A 22,224-nucleotide genomic window follows, 5' to 3' on the forward strand; every position below is an offset into this window, starting at 1 on the left:
TATATTGTTTAATACGAATGTGTGACCGTGACAACTAGGTATTCAATATGAGGTCATGCACTCTCAGAAAAAAAAATGTGCAAAACTTGTACCTTTACGGTTACAACAGCTTGTTACACTCAAAGGGACAACTTTGTATTATACATCCTTCAGGAATAAAGAAGGTACAAAGTGACTCTTCAAAAGTGCTGTCCCAGTGAAAAACTGTTGTACCCCTAAAGGTACAACAATGGCAAAATGGTTAAATATTGCCTGACACTACACTAATCTAGCTTTCATTTTGGCAGCCAGTCCTTTATTTCCACATATGTGGTTGTGGGCTTCATTTAGGGGACCACAGATGCTGCTGGAGACTCTAGTATTCCACTAATTACAGTCTATCTCTATGACAACACAGTTTCTATACAGGGATTTGGCCATGTCAGAGGCTATTACGCACAAATTGGCTGAAACAAACACACATGGTTATGTAACCCCCCTCAGCTGGTGGTATTCTTTTAGGGTTATTTCTGAAGACAATGTGCTGTAGCCTGAAGTGACTGTGAAGGAGACCACAGCAGGTGATTTGGCCAGTGATTGCCCTCCAGATTTGTGGCAAAAGTGCATCCTGGAATATCTTCATGCTCCATCCCTGCTTCCTGACAGCAATACAGGTGCCAGGCTGATAAATAACATCAGGGGTGCTGACAATCTATGAGATTATCCCTGCCACGGTGCTGAGGGGCTCACAAGCCCCCTCCTTGCTCTGGTTTTGATGCTGTCTGCAGGGGACGGCGCTCCGGGGAACCAGATGCCATCTGACCTTCACAGCTTGAACTACACTGAGGTTGTACAGTTCGCTTTGCTCAGGAGGACAGGACCAGCGTCATATTCCCAAGGCTGCACTAAGAGATGCTTGATGTTGTATGACATGGATTCATACGAGCCGTTCACTGGGGTTGATGGGAAGACCTGTCTCGCGTGGCTCTGATGGAGGTGTTTTGGTTGTTGATGACTGGCAGTCAAGATGGGATGTTATTTATGTGTTGCCTTTTGGGCTTTGTGGCTGATTTTCACCAGTGGACGTTAAGTTATGATCAGTGTACCTGTTGGAGATAGTATCTATCTATCGATCTATCTATCTATCTATCTAAAAAGATAATAATAAATCAAATAAAAAGATTTCGATAAAAGCCTGGTTTTTACTTTGTGGTAAACAAAATGTCTTTGTTACATATGTTTACCCTCATTCCCTGAAGGTGGGAATGGAAACATCACATCGGATGACAGATGAATTGGGATATCGCTTAGCTAGACCAATCTACTTTGAGTGCAAACTAAATGAGCCAATGCACATTAGCATCCGATTATTGCATCCAGCTGCCGCTGATCACAGCATGATTTTTGAGTAGGCAACAGGTGCACCGCATATTCAGGTTTTTGCAGAGGAGCGAAGGTTACATACATAACTGAGACGTTCCCTTTCAGTTGTTTACTCTCATCGGAAGATCGAAAAATCGGGATCCCCTACCATAGGGACACAGTGACTGCCCCTTCTGGAGTCCTGTGAAAGCCACCTGCGCCCTATTTTCTCATAAAATGAGAAATGGTCAGGGCTCAGCACAACAAGTCTACTTGTGTAGCACAAGCTACTATGGCACTACTTACTCGGTAAGACTGGATAACACTGGGAAAACCTACACGCTCCACTTGGAACAGGAATGCTGCAGAAGACCCAGCCTTCCCAAAGGAGGTTTCGGAAGCACTTACACAGGTGGAGGTGATTTTAAATCCTCTTAAAATTGGCTGAAGTCTGAGGGGGAAACACGGACTCTGAGGCTATACCATGGATTTTACACATATGGGATCCACTTAAATCTCTACATATGGAAGCCAGCCCTCTTGCGGATTCATCGAGTGAGGGCCTGGCATCGGACGCTCCACCGAGTCTGGCTGCCAAGGGGATGGAGGAGCTCAACAGGGTCTACTGTATGGAATCTCTGGAGCAGTTATAGCAAGCTGATCCGAAGCTGGGGCCACTCGGCGCTTCTACCAATTTGAGGTGAGATCACAGGAGGATACCAGCTCCACACGAAGGCTATCAAATCTAGCGATCATGTTCGGGGTCACCCAGCCCGCAGCTCTACAGATATCTGCCATTGAGGCGCCACAAGCCATCGCCAAGGAGGGCGCAACACTTCTAGTTGAGTGAGCTTGCAGCCTGAATAGGCTGGGCACACCCTGTGTCTGATAAGCCAGGGTGATGGCATCCACAATCCAGTGTGCCATCCTCTGCTTGGAGACAGCATTCCCCTTCTGCCGGCTTCTGTGACAGACAAAGAGCTGGTCTGAGGTCCTGAATCTTTTGTGTCTGGTCCACGTAGCCTGCTCTCTAATAGAGATTTTCCAGATTCTCCATCCGGCCAACCCCCAAGAGCAGCTTCTTCCTTCCCTGGCTTGCCCGTTCTGGGGCCTCTTGGTCACCTGCTCACCGCCAGGTTTGACGGAGGCCCAGATGGGTGGGGTGTGATGCTATAGACCCGAGAGGGGAGGCACGGTTTACGACATGACGTAAAGAGTGACCGACTGAAAGGGAACTTGGTTCTCACAAGACTAGCATATTCTCACGGGAGCTTATGCTACGCCCTACGTCTTCCACTGAAACACCACTCTCTTGTGAACAAAGGCATATGACAGATAGCGGAAGCTAGGGATTACAGTTTATAAAGTTGTTTAAGTGCCTGTGGTGAAAATGAAAAGATAAAAACTTTCAGAACTCATAATTCTTATACTTCCCAACAACTGAAAAGTAACACACACAAAACAAAGAACATAATACACACCACTTTACCAAAAACATACTCATTACATACAATCATGTCCTCAAATGGCCTGGATCCATTACATCTAATAATTTGTTAGCCTGAGATGTTCCACTGTTTTTCCTTACCCTCATCAGATCCCTCGATCCCTGACATGACTCCTGATGCTCCTCAACATCCTTTAAGATGTTAATCTTTGGCTGTATTGTTCTTGTTCTCTCAGTGTCTCTGTGCTGGGACTGGACTAGTTGATGTTGTTTCATTAATTAGAGCTGGGTGTTAGAGAGGTAATGCGTAGGAGTGACTCCCCAGTGGGAAAGGCCATTTTTGGGATTGAGAAAAGCTAGGGCCTAGCACATGTCCATTTCCTGTGGAGCGTGAAAACCAAAGTGCACGAAAATCGTCTCTTGTTCTTGTTCATTTTTCCCTTATTCCATCACCACATTTTATGGGGTGCACTGAAATATTTGCCTAAAATGCTTTAGATTTAATTTTGGGAGCATGTAGAGGTATATTCCACTTCAAAGGCTGTTGACTGTGAATCGTTATCACATACTGTAGAATATACTTTGAAAATTTGAAAGTCAATATGGGCCCTCGTTGATCTGAATCGTCAACCCATCATGCTTTTCATGGTGTTTATCTATGAAATGCTGTTCTGAATAAAAGGTTGAAGAGAAGAGATGAGGACAAGTGTGAGTTTGTTATGACTGAAGCAAGCACAGCAGTGTCACTGAATAATGTAGTGAAAGGAAGTGTGCTTATATCTTACTCTATAATGGAGAGGTTCCACTTATTTTGGAAAACTCTCTCATCATATTGTTAATCCCTGTCTAAAAATGTATATTGAGTGTCAGTTTCCGTGAGTAACAAAAAGTCTACTTGCACTTGTTTTTTAATATTTACCCTAAACCACATCGCTATCTCTGACAGCAGAATCGAAATGCTCTCTCTATGTGTCTCTGTGGGTGTTTCTGTCAAGTGAATACCAGCATTGTCATGTTTTCTCGTCTCTGGGACAGGTGTTTGGTGACCGCTCTGCTCTTCTCCATGGTGTCAGCAGCTGCGGCTGAGTGCTGCGCATCCCTCAGCTGAGTGAAGGTGCTTAGACAAAGAGAGTGTTGATGAAGTAAACTCTCTCTTTCACTCAGTGCATGGAGGGAGGTGCAAGCAGATTGATTTCTGTTCAGAGATAGAGATTAGATCAAACTCAAGCTTCTGATCACCACCATACGTCTCATAGATGAGATTGCTGGACTGATGGACTGTTAGAGTAAATCAATATTTAATCACCTGGTGTGAGTGTCTGACCTCATAGGCCATTGGAAATTGAGGCACATTTGAATAGTATCACTGTCAGATTTAAGGTGTTAGCGTGTTTATTTATACATCAGTAATCTATTACATTTATGTAAGCATGCATGCAAATGTCTGTGACCACAAAATATATATATACTTAAATATATATATATATATATATATATATATATATATATATATATATATATATATATATATATATATATATATATATATATATATATATATATATATATATATATATAGATAGATAGATAGATGATAGATAGATATAGATATATACATTGCACAGTATATATTAGCAGCAACATAACAATTTTGATTAAAAGTTTAAGAAAAAACAAAAACTATTTTAATATTTTAGCATTTGGTTCATCAATTTTTTTAAGCATTATTAAGCAGCATGATTCCTACAAATTTATGTCAAACCTGATGATTATTTTTTCCAGCATGATTTGAGATCCAAAGAACATCTTGAGTGTCACTGGAAAGATATCTGACGTCAGATGATTTGTTTTAACAAATTTGTTTATTCAAGGACCAAGAAACAGTGCCAAATTGAAATTATTTCTTGAAAGCAGGAATGGGGTGAATGTATCTTAAACATGTGTGTGCATCATATATAGGTGTGTGATTCTTTCATTTTCATGCTGGGTTGTTGTAGTGTGTGTGTGTGTGTGTGTGTGTGGACTGCCATCTTGTGAGGCTTCCTTGTGACAGGAAAGAGCTGTGTTCACACTTGACTCCTTTCACAAAAACTATGGATTGCATCTATTAATAATAGAGGTGTCTAACTGTTTAAACTCAGCTCATTCTCACTTCACTGAAATAGCAGGGCACTTCTCTGGGTGCTGGTGGTGCCAGTTTTACTTAAAAAATAAAACTAAAAAATATTCTTTGAGTACAACATCTGTAGAGCATGATGGTTTGTCATCATGAAGAAGATTCTGTCTTTACCTTCTTTTTGAAACAACAACAGTTCCAAAGCTGTCAAGATCCAGAAAGGACCAAAAATCTCCACACATCATCCGAGCTGTCTATATAACCAGAAGTGTCCTGAAGCCATACAAGAGCTTTGAATGATAAACAGACTGAAATGTATATTATATATTTATATTTCCCCTTTGGAGAAAATTCTCCTCTACAATGTCGTTTAATTGAAAGTGTGACTTGTCATTAAAGCTAGAACACCATAAACCTTAACCAGACACCATAGTGAATTTAATCTGGATGAGAATGATGCTAAGGGATAGACACGCAGCCTTTACAGTGGCACATATATAAAAGTCCTAGATCACATAATTCTCACAACTTTCAAAGCTGTTTTATGACATCAGAAAGATGTTTCATCAGCTTAACAATCGGTATGTTATTCCCTGAACACACTGCATTGCTATCTCTTCTAGCCTCGTTGTCATTCCTGTCAGAAACAAATAACAGCAAATGGATTTTGAACAACATAAGGATGAGTAAATACGTGTTTTTTTTTAAATATCATTTATATCCTGTTGTAGTTATTCATATTTTTCAGTTTTCATTTAAATTGTAATTTAGGTTTTAGTAACTTTCTGATGTGCTTTTGTCATTTTTATTAGTTTTTTCAATTTCTAGCTAGCTAATTTATTTGTATTTAAATTTTAGTTTTAGTACATCAACTAAAACTACTTTTATTTTTGATAGTTACCAATGCAAAATTTTGAATTCTCATTTTTTAAATTTATGTTTTTTAATATAATATTTATATTTTATCTCATTTCCGTTTTATTTAAATTACTGATTTTTTTAAATAGTTTTGGTTAACAATAACAACACAAATATTTCACTCAATAATTCATCCTAATTAATTGAATTGAAACAAAGTAATTGAACATAATCGTATTGAATTGCATACTCTTACACTCTTTCTAAACCAACACTTTCCTATGGAAATGATCAGTACTATATAGTGCCGTCCAGTGGAAAATCTCATCTTCTCCGGTTGTCATTAGTATGGTCTCTGTGAACATGCTTTTTTCCGTAAGGCCGGTTCTTGAGGACACAGCCTGAGTCCAGACTGAGGGACAAAGATCAGGCTGATTAATAAGTATAGCAGTGCTAAACCCTCTTTATGCCAGAGACCGATGAGTCACCGAGCCTCTGCCATTGTCTTTCTCCCCTTTTATTCCACTTTATTAATCTCTTTTTTTGGGTCTGTAGTTTCTCTCACGCTCTCTCCCCTCTCGTTTTCTTACTCTTCATCACTTTAACTCTGGCTTTCTCCTGGCCTGCCCTTGTCTAATCTTTTTTTTTCCTATGGTCATCCAACTCTTTCTCAAGCCCCCCGCTTCCCCCTGTCGCCCACGCTCTGTGTAGCTGCCGAGTACCTCAGTAATGCAGTTCATTACTGTCTGTTACTGTGACTCACAGCTTGACTGCACAGTCACAGGTGTGTTTCCCTACGGACGGCAGCGATCGCACCCAGCTGCCGGCATCCAGCCCCCCACCTCTCACAGAGATGATAGTAGCTCAGATTACAGCCATCGATCAATGTACATAGTCGCTTGTGAGCGCGTTCACGTGTGTGATGTCATAACATCTCAAAAGCTGAACTCAATACTGTGATGTGCATCAATACTATGGCTTTTTGATGATGTGCTCTGCTGTATTCTATTGACATGCTCTGTCTTATGGTTAATTGTGCTTCTAGCCTAATTAGATCTTCTTCTCTAACATGCCAATGTTGATCTATGAACTAACTGCTTTGTAATTTGTCTTGAAGAAAAGGAACCTATCAATAGCTTACATGTACCGTAGTTGTATAAACTGGGATGGAAGTAAGTATTTAAAAATTACATACTTCAGCTTCCATGACTAAAAGAACACAGGAGGCTTTTGGTCATTAATGTCCCATTAAGACAAGGAAAGATGTAAAACAGCGTTATTTATAGGGGTTATATGTCTAATTCCTTTGCTTATTAAATCCAAATGTGGTTTGTCAGATGCTGTTCTCAGTGCTGTTCTTATTGGACAGAGGATGTTATAGTTGAATCATATGAAGCCTTTTAATGAATCTGTCATTAAATCTGCCGTTTGCATTGTTTTTAGGAATCAATGCATCCATCCACAATCTATTTGGATGTTTCTTCAACTTTTGGTTGATTTGTTATATTTTATATACTCTACCATTCAAAAGTGTGGGGTCAGTAATTCATCAACATATGGTCAAAAACACAGTAATTTAAAATGACTTAAAAATAAAAAATTTAACTTATTCTTTTGATAGCAAAGCTGTATTTTGCAGCAGTACTCCAGGCTTCATTGTCACATGATCCTTCAGAAATAATTTTAATATGCCAATTTAGTACTCAAGATACATTTCTTATTACAATCATTGCATTTATGTTTGAATTTAATCATTTAGCATATGCTTTTATCCAAAGTGTCTTACAAATGAGGACAATAAAATCAATCAAGCCGACAAAGAGCAACAATATAAGTCAATTTACAATACTTATAATATGAGATAAGCATTAGGAAGACAAAGCAGTATGACATTTTTTGGAGCCGGACATAAGTAAAGGAAAAAACTGAATAGTGAAAATGTGTAAAGTGTGTTTTAAGAGTTTATTTATATGCATGTATGCATTTTCCCTGATACAGTGGTATGCATTCAAATGTGTGTCGTGAGCTTGAGACCAGAGCAGCTTGTGGGTGTATGGATGCATGCAGGAGGCGCTTAAAGCAGCAGGGACCGAGAGATTATGTAAATACATCTTCAGGAGCATTCAGCACTTTGTCTGCACGTTTGTTGCTCAATGGATGATGGTTCCAAGAAACACAGGAAGTGCCATTTCTGTTAGTGGCTATCAGGGCATTACTGTTCAAATCAGAGCTGCTTTTGGGAGAAGACAGTTATCGTGCTGGGTTCTCAAGGGGGAAGCACTCAGCAGCCACTTAGATGATTCATCTTCTTGTATGTTCTGAAATTAGAGGTGTAGATTAGCAACATATTTGCAGCTTGTTGATCAGGTCTCCTTCTGCAGGGCTGCACAACTTCGGCTCTCTTATACGTTAAACGTCTTATTCAAAAAACATCTACTACCAATGGAATAGTGGTTGAATTGCACCAGGCTCTCAATGCCTCTGGATGTCAACTACTGTAGTCCAATGCAATACCCATTTCCCCATCATCAATGTGCAATTTAACTTTCTAAATTTATCAAACAGGCACTTAACAGGAAAAACTTGAAGCTGAGAACGTTTAAGCCGCTGCCCCGGGTGGCACAAACCAAGCAATAAAAATGCTATTACCACCATAAACATCTGATTGCTTTCGCAAATGCAGTAGATAATGTGACATGCTCAGATATTGATAGCATCAATCATGCGGCGAGGCGACAGGTAGACTTAGTTGTCATGGCAAATGCAAATCTCATAACTAGCCTTTCATTGCAATCATGTAAAGAATAATCTTGATTTCATTTGCCGTGAAGGTTTCTTCATTTATCTTAATTTTTGTTGTTCTTGGCGCATGTGCACTTGGCTACTTGTCAAGAAAGATGGACGAACGCATTAGTCGTTTACAGCAATATGAACATCTGCTCTATTCTTCATTGGTGAGATTAGGGGACTGGGGAACTGTTGTCGTTGTTTATTTATTTTTGAAGTGAGCACACAGTGCTTGAGGGGACTAAATCCTAGCAGAAGCAGGAGCAGTAACAGGTAGCTCGCCCTGACTCTGAGTTACTGAAATATTTAGCTGTGCTTCAGGAACCAGCGGTAAATCTTTTTCCCAGTTGCATTTGCGCTTCTGTCATGGCTGTTTACCTCACGAAAGGAAAATGAGAAGTATGAGGCAGAACACAATTACTTCTGCAATAAGATTTTCCCTTGCATCGTGCAAGTTCATCTATAGTAAAGCCTCCTGCGAAAGAAATGGAATTGAAAATTTGACATGTGAGAACAAATGGCTGTTATTAAAGGGATTCATAAAGCAGTTGAAAATAATGAGATGCAAATTGCTTAAGTTTATTCAGTGTTTGATCTTTGCTTGTCAACTCCTCCCTCTGTTTCTGCAGGCTCCATTGAGGCTTGCTTAAGCCACCTGTTGAAGCGAAGAGCGGCGGGATTCCTCCGCAGCGATAAGATTGCCGCCCTCTTCACCAAGATTGGCAAGGTGAACACCACGGCGAGTGAGATCTGCCGCAAGGTTCAAGAACAGCTACAGCAGCAGGCTGAAATCACCAGGTCTGACTTTTTGTTGTGCACAAATGATGCGCATTATTCCATAAAAATTATTCATCTCTTTTTTTTTTTTTATCTTTAGTAAACTACACTTGTGAAATTACTTTCTTTTCAACTGACATCATCTAGGCCATTTGGGCTATTGGCTAATCTTAGTCAAAAGCAATATAGCTTATGTTTTTGACTGTTTTAGATAGTTATGTAACACACTCTGATACAGATGATGCCAGTGTCGCCTTGCCACCCGCTGTTCTCTTGTCTGATAGTTTGGTTGTTTGTTTGGTAATCAAACTGTGGCTCCCTTGTGGTTTATGATTTCTAGTCTCTTTTGATTTTCGGTCAGCATTTTTCAGAGTTATTTTACATTGGACATTCTGGCGTGCATTCACCGCTGGTTTCTTAATAATCCATGGAGGAAGTGCAGGAGGAGATGCGTGTCTCGGGGAGGACTTGCAGTCAAGCTGAAAGACCGTCTGCATGCCTTTTCTCAAAATGCTCTTGGATCAGGCTCACTGGTGGCTTCGACCTGTTCTTCCCCTGTTCCCGCCCTCCGTCCTTGGGTTGGCCTTCCTCGGATTGGCTACTATCTCCGGAGAATTGGAACAGCTCATGGTGTGCTATGTCCGCTGTGCAAAGTGTCACTCTCCCCTGGCACTGTTGGTCCACCCAATATGGTTTTAATCAATGCTCCTTCAGTGGTGAATAAGATTTTTCTAGTGAATGACTTCTTTGCAAAATTAGGATTTTATGTTTATAACTGAAGCCTGTATTAAGGATGGCGATCTTATCCCTTTTCTGAATTGGTCCCGGTTGGCTGTACATTTTTAACTCCCCTCGCCAAAATTGAAGAGGGGGTGGGTTAGTGTCTTATGGAAAAATCTCACCGTGCACAATGTCGCTCCATCCCTGTGGATATCTGTACCAGCTATGAAGCCTCTAGACTTCTTCATCTACACTGGAACGGTCCTGCCTGCTTTGGGGTGATCTACCATTCTCCACATTCACTTAAGGACTTTCTACAGCAATTCACAGACTTCATTGTCACTAAATTTTATCACTTTTAATTGGTAGTGGGTGATACAGTGGGCCACTCTCATATCCATGGTCATACTCTGGACATTGTTCCTTCTTATGGGGTTGATATTACTGATATTACTGTTTCTGATTATATGCTGTCTGATCATAAGCATATTTTATTTTCCATGTCTCTTCCTAGTCTATCTCATGTTTCTACTAAAGCACCATCACTGTTTTGGGTTTACTCTCCTCATTTAGGTGTAATTTTCATCAATGCTTTACTAAGTCCTGCTCTCATTTAATCCTGGACTCAGATCGGACTTGGATGTGGACAAACTCAAAGCTCAGTCTGGTAAATAGTGCCTGGCTCGATGTAAAGAATGTGACTGCTCCTTTAAAGCCTCTAAGGCTACGTTCAGACTGCAGGGCTTAATGCTCTATTCCGATTTTTTGAAAAAATTCGATTTTTTTGCAAGGTCGTTCACATTTCCAATTAAATGCGACCTTTTGTGATCTCCTGTGTGAACGTGAAATGACCCAGAAGTGACCCACATGCGCAGAAGAGTACTCAACGGTGAACGACGTCACTCGTTGTTTGCGGAAGTAGCTAACGTTAAACATGGGCTGCATCCGAAAACTTAGGCAGGTGACTTGCTGCCTCGCTGTCTTATCAGGCAATGACTTTGCAGGCAGCGTTTTTGCATGAAGGCACCTCACGAAACTGATTTTGGACAGGCTTCTGAGGCAATGGTTTAATGATCTACAGCAAAACATAGAGAGCTTTGGTGATAACTAAGTGAATATTTCATTACTGCAATATTGATTTCTCGCTAGAAATGACATCAAAAGTGGAAAACGTTGATCAGAAACATACATTTACTCACAAACTGACCACCGACCGCAACTTTCAGACGCTATCTTTCTTTTGTTTGCTTAACTCTCACAGAATGTAACGCACAAGAATGTGGGATATCAAAGGCAGCGAAGGATACATCAATGCTGCCTTCAAAAATCGGCCAGATGAAGGCATCTCAGGAGACAGGAAGTGAAGCTAACAATGAATTTGGACGTGCCTTGATGCCTCACGACCTTAAAATGCGTCCTCCGAAGGCAGCATTTTTCAGTTTTCGGATGCATCCACGGATGTTTGTATTTGGCTCGGAGGCTTTTTATTTTTCGCTGGCATTGGAGCCAGGATCGTCTGTAACCACGCTCGGCTCTTTCACTGGAAATGTTTTCATAAACCACCTGGTTCCGATAAGAGCCCTCGAGTTTGGCCTGAATAAAGCAGTCACCCCAAATATTAATTAAATCTGTGACCTCGCTTCCCTTCCATTGACTAGTCTCAGCAGCATCGTGCGCCATGGTTGTCGTTTATCTTCTCGTTCCCACCTACTTCAACGCAGAATTATGACGTTTGTAGCGTATCAATGACGTGCGGGTCGGATACATGTGGCCTTGCCGTTCAGACGGAGGTCGCATTTCAAAAGATCGGATACGTATCGGATTCAGGACCACATACCCAAGTGGCCTGGGTCACATTTGAAAAGATAGGATCTGTGTCGTTCAGACTGTCATGAAAAGATCAGATATAGGTCGCATAGGTGCAAAAAAAACGGAATTGGGTCGTTTCAGCCTGCAGTGTGAACGTAGCCTAAGCCTAAATCTGAATTGTGGCATACTGCTGAGACTCGGCTGCTAATGCAAACATGTAGAAAGGCTGAGCGTAAGTGGTAAAAGGACAATTTACACATTTCACAACAGTTGTTCAAAGACAGTTTATTGGCTTATCATAGTGTCGCCAAATTGGATAAAGCAACCTATTTTTCTAATTTACCAGTCCAGACCTAAGATTTAGTTTTCTGTTATCAGTTCTGCTATTAGTCCCCTGGTAAATACTGTGTCTGTTCCCTATGCCAATCTTTTTGAAAGCTTGTCAAGGTTTTTTAAGTACAAAGTAATTAGAACCGGTTGCTTATATTTCTCCTATTGAGTTGCCTCTCCCCTCGCCGTTGTCTGCCTCTTGGGATATTTTTGATCCTGTTTCCCTTCAGTCACTTAAAGATAAAGATAAACATTTTATTGAGTTGAAACCATCCTCTCCTTCATATGATGCCATCCATCCTAGATTTTTTAAACAAATTGTCGATTCGGTTGGACTGGGCCTAGTGTCCTTTTTATTAAGTGTCTCTCAACTGGGGTGGTTCTTGCTCATCTGAAAGTGGTTACTGTCACACCTCTCCTCAAGAAGCCTTCACTCAACATTTCGGTTTAAAAAAATGATCGCCCTACCTCTGTTTTACCATTTAATTCTAAGGTTTTGGAATAGATTGTGTTTTTCCCTACTTCAATTTTTCTGCTTTAAATAGTCTGTTTGAGCACTTTCAATATGGTTTTAAGGCTGCCCACAGCACTGAATCTGCCCTTCTGACAGTACTGATACGAATTATTCTGTTATCCTCATTTTTTATTTATTTATCAGCAGCCTTTGAAATTATTAACCATTCTATATTAATCAATAGACTAGAATCTTGGGTGGATCTCTCCAGCAAAGTTCTAAAGTGGTTCCAGTCATTTTTATCTGACAGGAAATATGTGGTTAGGCTAGGAGAATTTTTCTCTCCCCTGTGGCGTTCTGCAAGGCTCTATTTTGGCCTCCACTTCATTTTCGTTGTATATGACCTTTGGGCTCCATTTCAGAAAACACAGGGTGTCGTTTTATTTTTATGCTGACGACATGCAAATCGATTTACCTTTTAAGAAGAATGATCGACTGGCCAGGTCTGCTCTCTCATCTTGCTTAGACGAGGCTAAATCCTGACTATCTCAAAATGTATTATCCTTAAATGAAGAAAAAAAGGAAGTGATAATTTTCGGTCCATCAGAAAATATGAAGGACTTCAATCTTTACCTACGACCTTTATCAGCTTTTAGATCCTTGCAGGTACAGAATCTGGATGTTCTTTTAGATGATAATCTTGCTAAAATTCCGTAAACAAATTTAGGCTGTGATTGGATCTAGTTTTAATCAGCTCCGTATACTTGCAAAAATTAAGCACTTTCTCACTGATAAGACTTTGGAATTTGCTGTTCATGTTTTTATTACATCACATCTTGATTATTGTAACTCTTCATGCTGTGGCATCTCCAAAGCTCAAATTGCCCATCTTCAATTGGTCCAGAACGCTGCCTCTAGATTCCTTTAAAAAAGAAAAAAAGCGATCACGTCACCCCGCCCTTCACTGGCTGCCTGTTCAATTTATAATATATTTTAAAGTTTTATTATTTGTTTTTAAATCTCTGCACAATTAACCACCCATGTATTTATCTGAATTGCTGCATCAGTATACCCCTTTGAGAAGATTTTGTGACCAGAACCTTCTTTTAATTCTGCATTCCAGTCTCAAGCGTAGAGGTGACCGTGCCTTCTCAGGAATTGGGTTGCCGGTTGGGATCAGAATGGCCCCCATCCTGACTATTTTTAAGTCTCTTTTAAAAACAAAGTCTCTTTTTGTTTTCATTGGCCTATAAGGAATATATATTTGCATTTTGTATTTCCTATTTTGTTTTTCCTTTCTGGTTGCAGTTTTGTATTTTTCTAATTTTATGACGTTGTTTCTTAGTCTAAAGCACTTTTGTCAGTCTTGTGGCTGTTTTAAATGTGCTATATAAATAATAATGTGCTATATAAAAAAAGTAAACTTGAAACTTTATAAAATCTGATGAATTAATTTCACATGGAGTTTGCAGAATTACAATTTACAAAGTTTACAAAACAAATCTGAACGTGATTACAACGGTATAGTTCCTCTGTGTTGTTATAGTCATACAGTAGCTGGGGTTTTGGAATTCTATTAGAATTCTATTAGAATGATTTTTGAATCTTTATATAGTTATAGTTAGGCCGGTGACACACTGGCTGCTTGGCGTGAGCGCCGCGTGTCTGAAGCGTCCCAGAAGCGTCCCAGAAGCGTGGTGGATTCTGTGTCTTTACACACCAGAAGCGTGCCTGACGCGGCGCTGGCGCGCTGCTGCTGTAGAGGAAGACCGTTGACAGACCAGGCTCATGTCTTCATTACAACAATATATACTTTTTTCTACACAGCTACACCTACGCCTACTGATAAAGGACACCGTCAAAAGTATTGACGGCGAAATAGATTATGTTTGACAGGTGCAATATTTGAAAATCGATCATTATTATTATTATTATTTTATTACATTTATATATGAATTTATGTCAACCTATAGACTTTCAAATAACAAAATATCAGGAATTCATATGTATTTGTGTACAAAATGACATTTAAACACATTTTCCTATTATATTTAGCCTGGAAAAGCTTCCAACACGCGCGCGTGTCGCGGTAAAAATAGGCGTCGGTTCTATTTCTAGCAAGCAAGCGTTTGCCGCGCGGCTTGAGCCGCGCCTGAGACGCGCGTCTCACGCAGGCGGTCTGTAAGCTCTAACCTGTTAACATGGGAGCCGAATTAAAAACCGACACGCCACGCGGCTGAGACGCTTGCGCCACGCATCCAGTGTGTCACCGGCCTTATAGTTATCATTCTCTTCGTGAACAACACTTAACAGTACAAACTGCAAAACTCACACTCTAAATTTATGACATTAGTTTAACTAAAAGTCAATATATATCACGATTCACTCTCAGACCACTTTAAAGTCAATGTTTTGTCTGTGTATTTTAAACTACAACAGGAGAAAACATTTTAACATTGAAAAATTACATTCTTTTAACTGCCTCTTATTCTGCCTATTAATATGAACTGTAAGTAGAGATGCTAAAAGACAGAGAGCCATAAACTGGATCTGATAATATTAGTGATATAAGCAATGCTTTATGACTGATAAGCTGTTCAGACGATGATGAAAGCAGGAAGCAGATCTCATCTGGTGTGTGGAGAGGCATGATTTGCTGCTTCGTTGGGCTTTAAACAGAAGCCTGGCTCTGTAGCACTCTAAATGAGGAATGGTTTGGGCGGATGCTTTGGGGCTTCGGTCAGCTTCTTATTTTCCCATTAACTCTCCATTAGCAGAGCCACATGGCCAATGTGCCACTAAAGAGTGGACCGCTCTGGCCTAATAGCCACAATCTCCAGGTGACTCAACATCTCTGTTGTGGTCAGAGATTAGTTGAAGCCACTTTGGTGTGTCTGTACAGTAGCCGCTCTCACACCCATTTAAAGCATTAATGTAGAGTGCTGCAGGTCACATGTTCTGTGGTGTTCCCTGCCTGTCCATTTTAAGCATCCCTCCCCCACCGCACTCGCTCGGTTACTCACGTTACCACAGCAACACCATGGTGTCACCATTGCTAGAGCAACAAGATGCTCGCTGGTTATGGAATACCTCTACCGCAGCAATTCAGGGCTCAGAATCAGGTCTAAAAAAGCAACTCCATGTCATTACTTTCTTATGCAAGAGAGTTAAATTGCACCCAAAACACATTTGTACTTCATTGTTTAAATGATTTCATCATTTACTCACCAAGGCTATACTTATTTTTTATAAAAAAAAATACAGTAAATACAGTAAAAACGTGAAATACAATTACAATTTAAAATAACTGTTTTATATTTTTAGATATTATAAAAAAAAAAAATCAGTGTAGCATGATTCTACATAAATCACTCTTATTTGCTGATTGTTGCTCAGTTATTATAAAAAAATATATATTTTTAATGCTCAATAATTTTTAATGGTAAGCATATTAGAGATTTCTTTAAAAAAAATCATAATTATATACAGTATTAGTAATCTGTTATTAAAGCTGACAAATAAACATGGATGCGAAGGTAAAATGATTGTATTATGTGTAAATAAGCTCAAAGCTAGTCAGCCAAGCAAAAGACAAACAGTGCAACAATATTACAGTTGTGATTTATGTAGTGTAATTTGCAATTCAAGTTGAAAATTGGCAGTGGAAAGTAGCTTCTGTATGTTGCCAACTTGCCATGAACAGTTAAATGTGCAGTTTAGCGCCATTATAGAAAAATATGTGCTATTTGTGGATTCATTAGGGACTCAATGGACCCTTTCCCACTGCATCCTTATTAATGGGCCTCTGAAGCTGCACTGGATGCTCTACATTATTGCTCTTGGAGCAGAAATGCAGTTTCATCTCCATAGCATCTGCATAGCTCATCTCAGGTGCAGGGATTTATTTGCTTGTTTATACTGAATGTCCACTGCTGCGGCCAGCACTCACACACACCGTGTAAGTGGTAGGCCGTTACGCGATCAATGCTTATGTAAATCAGAGAAGATGAGGGCGCTGTGGCGCAGACAGCAGACTCATCCATCTCTGGTGTGCCTGCAGCTGTGGTGTAGTGTGATATCCGAGCTGGAGGGAGATTGATGGCTGTGGGGTGTTATTGGCTTACGCCCATGATGGACTCTCTCATCGGTGGACTCAACATTACAGCAGTCCTCCCAGCTCTCCACAGACTCTGAATGGATCTCAGATGGGCTCAGTCACAGAAACTGGATTAAAGGAATATTCCAGGTTTATTTTGAGCCTAAAACTGGGATTGTTAACCCCAAGACAATTTATTTACTCATTCTCGTGTCATTGTCTGCCTTTTGTTAAACATACAATAATTGAAGAACAATAATTGTTTTCATTCTTACAGTCAGTGGGGTCCAAAATAACAATAAAGAAAAAAAAACTACCTAGAAAAATAAAATACTTTCTTTTGTCTTCCACAGAATAAAGAAAATCATACAGGTTTGAAATGACATGAGGATGAGTGAATGATGAGTGAATTTTCATTTTTGGGTGAACTGTTGCTTTAAGTCATTTTTAAGTCACACCCCCCAGCTCTATTCAATCTTGGCTTTCTACACTAGCTTGTGACAGTGCCCTAAAGCTATTTTTTTTTTTATCTTCTGTGATTTCTTCTTTTCCTTGAGCAGAGTGACGAGTCTCTGTCACCCTGGAGCTGGAGTCTGGCTTTCAGCTTCGCGTGTCGCTGTCGCAGCTGGTTAGGACAAAAACTCTGATAAACATAGGAAAAAAAAACTTTTATCACGTCACAGCATAGTGGCACATGTAGTTAGGACAGGGTAAGTCTCTTATGTTCACCAAGTCTGCATTTATTTGCTCAGAAATACTTAAAAAGTTTAATATTTTGTAATAGTATTACAATTTAAAAGAACTCTTTTCTATTTTAAATCACGATACATTTCTCTCAGGATTCTTTGATGAATAGAAGGTTCAAAAGCACAGCATCTATTTTGAAATCGAAAATGCATAGAAATTTATAGAAATTAAATTTAGCCTTACTTTTTGTCAATTTTTAATGCATCCTCGCTGAACAAAAGCATTAAACTCACTTACTGATCCCAAACTTTTGAATATTAGCATAATGGTGGTTTTCTATGACCTATGATGCAACTCTAATTTTAGATGTTCCGGCTCTTAGTCTTTTATCTGTGGGATTTATCTCTTTTAATGCTCTTAGGTGAGTCTTTAGAGATGACACATGCTCTGTCCCTGTCATTGTGTGAATATGTGTGTTGTATCCCCTGGGTGAATGGCTCAAGGGGTTCGAGTGGGCTTTGTGACTTCTGCTGGCCCTCCTGCACTGTTGTAGATGAGCAGCCAGGTCATCCTGTCGAGATGCTGTATGGACAAGTATATGGACTCACAAACACTTCGAAACACCCACTGGCAGGCACAGTCAGAATCCCTTTTGTGTCTCTTGCTTCTTTCATGAGGCCAGACAATGTAACTATGGGATTTTAGCAGGTTATACAAGGACAACTATAAACACAGAATGATTGAAGGAAGGCCTGGTCATAGCAAAAAGCAAACTTTTTTTACTTTACTTTCTTAAATTCATGTAATTTCTTGGAAGAATGTCCAAGAAAAATTGTAAATCGATATAAATATCAAGTGATGAAAAAATGTGACGTAAGACTTGGTTTGTGATGACTCTATTTGCTTATGTTTTGTGTGCATTTTTGTCATATACACTTGAATTCTTGTGCATGAATGCATTATTGATGTTTTTTCTCAGGAGAACCCCGAGCACCGGACAGGAGCCCCTCCGGAGGCAAGGCTCCTCCGTTGGCCAAGGGCCTCAGCCACTCTCTGCACAGGCCATCAAGCACATATGGGTCCGCACGGCCCTCTTTGATAAAGTCCTGGACACAATTGTGCAGTATATTGTGGATAATGCAAGGTAATTAGCATCAGTACTTCATTTCGTTTCATGCAAATTTGTATGATTTAGTTTTTAGGATAAAAAGAAATGAAACACTGTAATCTTTATCAAGTCTACAAATGAAAATCATAACATTATAATGTCGCAATGCCTATAGCATATTTAAAATGATTGATTTATGACTTATGATTTTACATTTATTTATTGGGTCACAATAATAAAGAATTTTAATACCACACATTCATCTGTTTTCAGCATAACATGGAAACATTTTCAAATAATCAACTTATTGATATCAGATGGAATTTTAATATCCGTGTATGCCTATTTTTTTCTTAAATAATAGTGACTGCATAACATGCGTTGCTCATCTCTCTTATGCAAAGTGTTATTTGCCAAGATTAAGGCTTGAACTATATCATTTGTCCATGGTGATTGTTTGAACTGTCACATGGAGCTTGTGAAATAATGCAGTTATTTGTTCAGCCTTTGAAAGAGGTCTCTGGTTATTGACATACACGTTGTGTGTTTGCTGTTTGTGTGTGTCTGTAGTAAGTATTATGAAAAGGAGGCCCTCATGCATGACTCAGTGTTTGGCCCTATACTGGCGGCACTCCTGGGTGAGTCGATCTAAAGCATAAAAACACACTCTGTCTACTCACAATGCAGCTAATAGAGAATTATAGATCACTGAAGAACATTAAATTGCAAAAAATTGTGTTCAAATATTAGCTTTCAGTATTTTATTATAATTCTCTCTGGTATGTTTTTTCATCACAATATGTTAACCCATTACAATTTGTTTAATGTGAAATTAATATTTTTTCATCCATAGCTGGGCCTTGCGCTCTGGAGTACACTAAGCTCAAGACATTGGATCATTTCTGGACAGACCCTTCAGCCAATGAGCTGGTCCAGCGGCATCGCATTCACGGGGCCCATAGGGGCCAAGAAGTGTCGCCGGGCCGCAGACCAGCACTTGGGGTGAGAATATCATACACATTGTATAGGGGTGATTGTGCAGTATATTTGTTTTAGTTAATAATTAATTTTAATTTAAACTGCATAAATATCTCATATTCATTTGTTGTTCCTCAGATCCGAAAGCGTCAGTCCTCAGGAAGCATGTCTGAAGACAAGTTTGCAGCCTCGGCCAGAGAGTATGTTGAATCCCTGCACCAAAACTCACGCGTTCACTTGCTCTACGGAAAAAACAATGTGCTCGTTCAACCGGTAAGACAGTACACAGACACACAGATGCAAATGCACTTGATTTGATTTGCATCTACAGATCTTTCGATGGCTGTAAAAAAAGAGATTGATTGTAGATCAGTGAATCTCATCTAATCAATATAATGGATCTCAAGGTCTGCTGGTTATGGGAATTGAGCCTCTTTGTACTGTAAGTAGGTAGAACTATTCAAAATGTCATCTTCCCTTGTGCAATGAATGGTCAGATGGCTTTCCCTGACATTTTTAGCTCTGCGGCCCATGCTGACTTCCCAGCTGCTAGTTGGCTACTCTTGTGAACTGGAAAAGGCAGACTGGATTAGCCATTACACCACATTAGATTTGTCATCAAATGAGTCAGGCATGGACTGGATGTGTGCATGAAAGTGTTTGTGAGATTTGCAACGGTGACTGATGCAACTGGGCACAGAGAGTGCTGGGTCTGGCAAAGACTTGCTGAAATCAATAGTGTAAACGACCCTTGCCAAAAGGATTGCAGTGATTCAGGTTTAATTGGATTTTAATTGGAAACCTGATGCGTTTCACAGCTCTAATCATCACAGTGAATCGTCATAGACGTTTTATTTATGGCACTCAGTTGCTTATAACACTCACTTTTCTTTCATTCTTTTAATCTGACACCTTTTTCTCCTTTTTGTTGCTCTTTTCCTTGTATGTTAACTTATAAACAAAGAAAAGCGTGTAAGGCTGCTGATTATGGCAGTTATTTTAGAGGGGTTGGGGAAGCCGCTGTGTTGAATCGACTTTGAATCTCTGCAGAAGAAGGACATGGAGGTGCTGCGTGGTTACCTGTCCCTTCATCAGACGGCTGAAACACTCACGCTGAAGTGGACGCCCAATCAGCTAATCAATGGAACTCTGGGAGACTGTGACCTGGAGAAGAGGTGAAATATCCTGTACACACACAGGGGGAAATCCCAGACGAGTTTGGTGTGATTTTTGATGACCAATCACTGCGGTTCATTTTGCCAAAACTGGACTTGACATGTAGGAACTGAATTGATTGGTCCGAGATTGGTATGTAGGATAAAGTAATTACTTTTACAGAGGATGGACAGGAAAGACATAAGTTGAGTGTCCTGATGTGCTGATTGCTGGTTTGTAATGATAAGATAGATACGTTTGTAAGGGGAAACAAATAGACATCTAAATGTGAGCAAAACAACACTGATTATTTCACTGAAAATATTGTTAGGTTGCTGATCTGTTTTAACAGAAAATATTTCACTCTCTTTCTCAATGTTTTTATTATCACCCTCTTGTCACACTTTAGTATCTACTGGGACTACGCTTTGACTGTGCCTTTAAGACAGATCGTCTGCATTCATTGTCACCAGCGCCGTGAGTCTACATCTTTGACAAAATTGTTAGCTTTTTTTTTAAACAAATTTAATTTAATTTTAAATTATTATTTTTATTTGTCTTTTAACGTTTAACTTTTCAGATTTTTAGCTTCAATGTATTGATATTGAAATAAATAAATTCCCAATTTTTTTACATAAAATTATTAATCTGTTATATTATATATTATATATTTTCTCTCAGTGGACTGTGGGGGTTCGCTGGTGTTAGTAAGTCAGGATGGGATCCAGCGGCCTCCTCTGCATTTCCCTCCTGGGGGTCACCTGCTGGCTTTCCTGTCCTGTTTGGAGACGGGTCTACTGCCCCGGGGTCAGCTTGAACCCCCACTCTGGTCCCAGAAGGGCAAGGTGAGTGTTTTGCTGCAGAATGTATTTAGATCTATCATGTAACATAATGTTTAGATGTGTCAGCAGCATTTCAAACATCTAATTCGTTAAAGAAATAGTTCACCCAAAAATTTAAATTTGCAGAACGTTTACTCACCCTCAGGCCATCCAAGATGTAGAATAGTTTGTTTCTTCATTGGAACTGATTTGGAGAAATGTTATCATTACATCACTTGCTCACCAGTGGATCCTCTGCAGCGAATGGGTGCCGTCAGAATGAGAGTCCAAACAGCTGATTAATGCATCATAATAATCCACAAGCAATCCACATGACTCCAGTCCACCAGTTAATGATTAAACACATTGCAAATGAATAACAAAATGTTCCTTATTTGAAGTGAGAAGCTAAGTTTAGTTTGATTATGACTCTCTGTGTTTGCCTAACAGGGCAAAGTCTTCCCTAAGCTCCGTAAGAGGAACAGTGTGGCCCGTTTAGTGGATCAGGATGGAGATGGAGAGGAACAGGTCGCTGCAGACTATGTGTTTCGCATCGTCTATCCGGGGCACCATCACGACTCAAGTGAGTTTTAGCAGAAATGTGCCTGTCCTCTTCACATCTCTGTCTCTGTCTTTCTTCACACACACAATATCTGTCCATCCATCCATCCACAGTGACCCCAAAAGCATTAAACACTTCAAAACCAACATAAAATGCATGAAACTTGCATTATGAGTAA

General features: G+C 39.8%; 1 protein-coding gene across 3 annotated transcripts in view; it reads left to right on the forward strand.

Moving 5' to 3' along the window:
* The window catches only part of LOC113058406 (small G protein signaling modulator 2-like), a 47,198-nt gene that overhangs the window by 11,737 nt on the left and 13,237 nt on the right, over nucleotides 1-22,224 (forward strand). For all 3 annotated transcript variants that reach the window (XM_026226275.1, XM_026226276.1, XM_026226277.1), the window contains exons 3-11: nucleotides 9,179-9,347; nucleotides 18,402-18,566; nucleotides 19,101-19,168; nucleotides 19,384-19,532; nucleotides 19,647-19,781; nucleotides 20,559-20,683; nucleotides 21,073-21,140; nucleotides 21,345-21,508; nucleotides 21,935-22,067. In XM_026226275.1, coding sequence (XP_026082060.1) covers nucleotides 9,179-9,347; nucleotides 18,402-18,566; nucleotides 19,101-19,168; nucleotides 19,384-19,532; nucleotides 19,647-19,781; nucleotides 20,559-20,683; nucleotides 21,073-21,140; nucleotides 21,345-21,508; nucleotides 21,935-22,067 — 1,176 coding nt within the window. The remainder of the gene's footprint in view (nucleotides 1-9,178; nucleotides 9,348-18,401; nucleotides 18,567-19,100; nucleotides 19,169-19,383; nucleotides 19,533-19,646; nucleotides 19,782-20,558; nucleotides 20,684-21,072; nucleotides 21,141-21,344; nucleotides 21,509-21,934; nucleotides 22,068-22,224) is intronic.

The sequence above is a fragment of the Carassius auratus genome, chromosome 40, assembly GCF_003368295.1.
Source record: "Carassius auratus strain Wakin chromosome 40, ASM336829v1, whole genome shotgun sequence".
In the NCBI taxonomy this organism is placed as follows: Eukaryota; Metazoa; Chordata; class Actinopteri; order Cypriniformes; family Cyprinidae; genus Carassius; species Carassius auratus.